Source organism: Gavialis gangeticus, unplaced genomic scaffold, assembly GCF_001723915.1.
Source record: "Gavialis gangeticus isolate Ggan-Ray unplaced genomic scaffold, GavGan_comp1, whole genome shotgun sequence".
Lineage (NCBI taxonomy): Eukaryota > Metazoa > Chordata > Crocodylia > Gavialidae > Gavialis > Gavialis gangeticus.
Genome location: NW_017729025.1, coordinates 20,378,845 through 20,382,789, shown reverse-complemented (window position 1 = coordinate 20,382,789; position 3,945 = coordinate 20,378,845). Strand labels below are relative to the sequence as shown.

General features: G+C 46.2%; 1 protein-coding gene across 5 annotated transcripts in view; it reads left to right on the top strand.

The window, feature by feature from the left end:
• The window catches only part of CEP170B (centrosomal protein 170B), an 86,980-nt gene that overhangs the window by 40,381 nt on the left and 42,654 nt on the right, over positions 1-3,945 (top strand). For all 5 annotated transcript variants that reach the window (XM_019518482.1, XM_019518483.1, XM_019518479.1 and 2 more), the window contains exon 7: positions 2,022-2,135. In XM_019518482.1, the coding sequence (XP_019374027.1) occupies positions 2,022-2,135 (114 nt within the window). The remainder of the gene's footprint in view (positions 1-2,021; positions 2,136-3,945) is intronic.

Here is a 3,945-nt window from a genome sequence, read left to right as displayed (position 1 = left end):
TTTTTTTTTTTTTTTTTTTTCAAAGCACAAGCTGGGCACCAGCTGTCAGTGGAAGCTTAGCTGTGACTCCGTAGCAGGAGTCAGTATTTAAAACATGTCCAGTAATGGCTACCATCAATACAGGCAGCTGATGCTTAGGTGCGGGTGACTGAAGAGCACTGGAACTCATCCTTGCAGAAATACGATATTTATTAGCCCAGGCAGACAATGAAAAATAAAAGCAATTTTATTTGCCTCTCTAAACCCCTTGCCTCAGGTAAATGGGGGAATGTAAGGTTTCTAATCATGTAGCACTAGGGTGCAGAGGCCTGGTCAGCATCAGAAACCCACTGGGGTGAGGTCCCTGCCTTCTCTTTCAGGGCCTCTATCCTGCAACTAGCTTCAGTTGGGAAATCCTGCCGTGCAACTCAGTTGACCAGTCAAACCCAGCTAGGCAAAGAAACCTCTCAAACGGAGCAGTGATCAATTATAGCTGTTCCCAGTGGAACTGAGGGTTGCTCCATAAGAAGGAATCCCACGCATTAAGGCTCCCTTCCACGTGCAGCTTCAGTGAAGCTTTTCACTTGGGAAGAACTCATAGCCAGGGGTTGCTAGTGGGACTATATTGCTACAGAACTGATCAAAATGTCTTCCCCAAAAATCCACCTCCCTCTTGAATTCTACTCCTGTTTTGGGGGAAGGGGATAGGAGTGGAATTAACCAGACACTTTCTTGAAAATAATTCCTAAATGCCAATCCAGATTTCATTAGTGTCAGGGAGGGAATGAAATATGTGGTACATAGGGTACCTGGCCATGATGAGCTGGAACTGCATTTAAACAAGAGACAGAGCTCTTCTGTGATTCTTTTTTTGTAGGCATGAGAGAGAGTAGCAGCCACACAGGGGATGCACTGTGTCTTTCCAGTCCATGAGGAGGAAATGGGGAAATGAAAGTATGTCTCCTAGCCCCTGTGAGAGCTTCCTCTTTCCAAATTGAGCATTGCATGGCTTTCATTAATGCCTGCATTTGGCACGAGTCAAAATACGATCCTTGCCTGGCCGCTGGCTGGAATGAAGACCACAGGCAGAAAAAAGGAGCGTGCCAACCCAAAGCAGACTGACTTCAAAGAGTTCTTGAGCTAGCTACATTGCCTCCTATGGGCTTAACAAAGGCAAACACATTCCTTGCACCATACACCGTGAAAGAATTCATGCTGTGGCTCTCCTCACCATGGTATTACAGCAGTTTGACTGACTTTGCAGTGTGAGTACTTTCACACTCACTGTGGGCTAACTCGAGAAGTGCCTGGGTCATGGGAGAGAATCTGCAGTGGAGACTTGCCCAGTAAGGTTGCCTGTTACATGGGCTTGGTGCTGTGAGCAGGATTTCATCTTTGTGGGTGGCCTATTCTTATATTTCTGCCTCTTTTCTTCTTTATTTTGTTTCTGTTAGAGTTCAATCTTGCAGGTTATCAGAAAGCTTCCATAGCTTTCAAAACTGTAGCACTACAGGCCTGGCATCTACAACTAAAACCCCCATGCTAACCCATCCTTGTTTAACTAGGAAGAGCAGGAAGGACTTATTTCACTGTTTTTCTATTGTTTTGCATTTTGCTCAGGTTGGACACTGAGCTAAGGAAGATTTGCTCTTTGGTTTCTAGGCAATAGCATAATGATGCTGTTTAGGTTCACAACGTGGCAGGGACTATTTAAAATGCAAAAAAAAGCAGACAGCTTGCATTACATATTCTCTTTACTTTCTTCTTTTCCCCAACAGCAAAGCAAGAGGCATGAACTAAACAGGAGGGGAGGGAGAGGTGATTTTTCAGGCAACATTTTGTAGTGCAGTGCAGAAAAATTGCTCAAGTGCAGTTACTACTAGAGATCAGGACTAGTTTGATGACTGTGCGCTAGGCAGGGATGTGTTCTTATCTGTTCCATTTTCTCCATTTCCTGTCAGCAGGCTGTACACAGTTGGTTGTTTGAATCCGATAGCTTCCAGTGATATTTGCTCTTCTAACTTCACTTTTACCTTTCCCAGAAACTACTGCTTACCGCACCCCGCTCTATGGTCAGCCGTCCTGGTGGGGAGAGGACGACGCAAACAACAAGCTAGAGAGACAGGAGGACAGAAGGCAGGAGGAACATTACTTGGGTAAGCAGAGATGCCCTGTTGAGAAGAAAACTCAACAAACGCAAAATGGGCAACACCAAAAGGCCTGCTGGATTTTTTTATAATCAGTTAGTACAAGGGTGTCCACACTTCCTAACCCCATGCAAGCCAGATACCAACATCTTCCTATGGCTAAAAGCTAGCTGTTACACATGACTTACGACTTTATATGCATGTCGTCTAGACCCAATGCTCCAATTTTTTTAAAGAGTCCCATCCTACTTCACCATCACGCCACTAGTTGCTGCTAGACATCTTATAGACATAGACATTAGGGCTGGAAGGGGCCTTGAAGATCATCAAGTCCAGCCCCGTGTCCCAGGAGCAGGAAGTCTGCTAGGGTCAAAGGATCCCAGCAAGATAAGCATCCAAATGTTTCTTGAATGAGTCCAGAGTAGGTGCATGCACCACTTCTGGAGGGAGTCTATTCCAGGCCTTGGGGACTCGGACAGTAAAGAAGTTTTTCCTTATGTCCAGCCTAAAACGATCATGGAGGAGTTGATGACCATTGGTCCTTGTTATCCCTTGGGGCGCTCTGGTGAACAGATGTTCCCCCAGATCCTGATGCATACCCTTTACGTGCTTATAGGCAGCCACCAGGTAACCCCTGAGCCTGTGCTTTTCCAGGCTGAAGAGTCCCATGGCTCTCAGCTTCTCATCATAACGCCTGTTCTCTTGCCCTCTGATCATGTACGTGGCTCTCCTCTAGACTCTGTCAAGTTTCTTGACATCCTTCTTGAATTGTGGAGCCCAGAATTGGATGCAGTACTCCAGCTGCCGCCTCACCAAGGCCGAGTACAGTGGGAGGATGACATCCTGAGATTTACTTGAAAAGCATCTATGGATGCAAGACAGTTTTGTTTGCTTTACCAGCTGTGACATCGCATTGGTGGCTTATGTTCATCTTGTGGTTAATCATGACCCCCAAGTCTCTTTCAGACATGGTGATAGCGAGCATAGCACAGCCAAGCCTATAAGCATGCTGCAGCAGGTTTTTTTCCCCCAAGGTGTAGTACCTTGCATTTTTCGATATTGAACATCATCAGGTTTATATCCGCCCACTTACTAAGCTTATCCAAGTCAGCCTGGATCACTAGCCTATCCTCAGGTGTGGAGGCTATGCCCCAAAGTTTAGTGTCGTGGGCAAACTTGGACAGTCCGCTTCTGACCCAATGTCCACATTGTTGATAAAGATGTTAAAGAGAATCGGTCCAAGGACAGAGTCTTGGGGGACATCACTGGTCACGGGACTCCATAATGATTTGCATCCATCGACTACTACTCTCTAGGTCCAACCTCGGAGCCAAATTCCCAGCCATCGGACTGCGATGTAGCCAAGGCCACCGTCTGCCAGTTTTTCCATGATGAGATCATGGGACACCAGATCAAAGGCTTTTTTAAAGTCCAGATATATGATGTCAATCTCTTCTCCCTTGTCTAGGTGATATGTCACCTGGTTATAGACGGAGATGAGATTGGTTAGTCAAGACCTACCCACAACAAACCCGTGCTGGCTGTCCCTCAGGATGTTGCCATCCGCCATCTTATCAAGAAGGGTCTCTTTGATAATTTTCTCCAGAATTTTACCGGGGATTGAGGTCAAGCTGACTGGCCTGTAATTCCCAGGATCTACTTTCCACCCTTTTTTGAAGATGGGTACCACATTGGCCTTCTTCCAGTCTTTGGGTACTTCACCTGAGCGCCATGAGTTTTCGAATATTTTTTCCAATGGTTGGTCTATGACACCTGCCAGCTCCTTGAGTACTCTAGGGTGTAGTCTGTCAGGACCAGC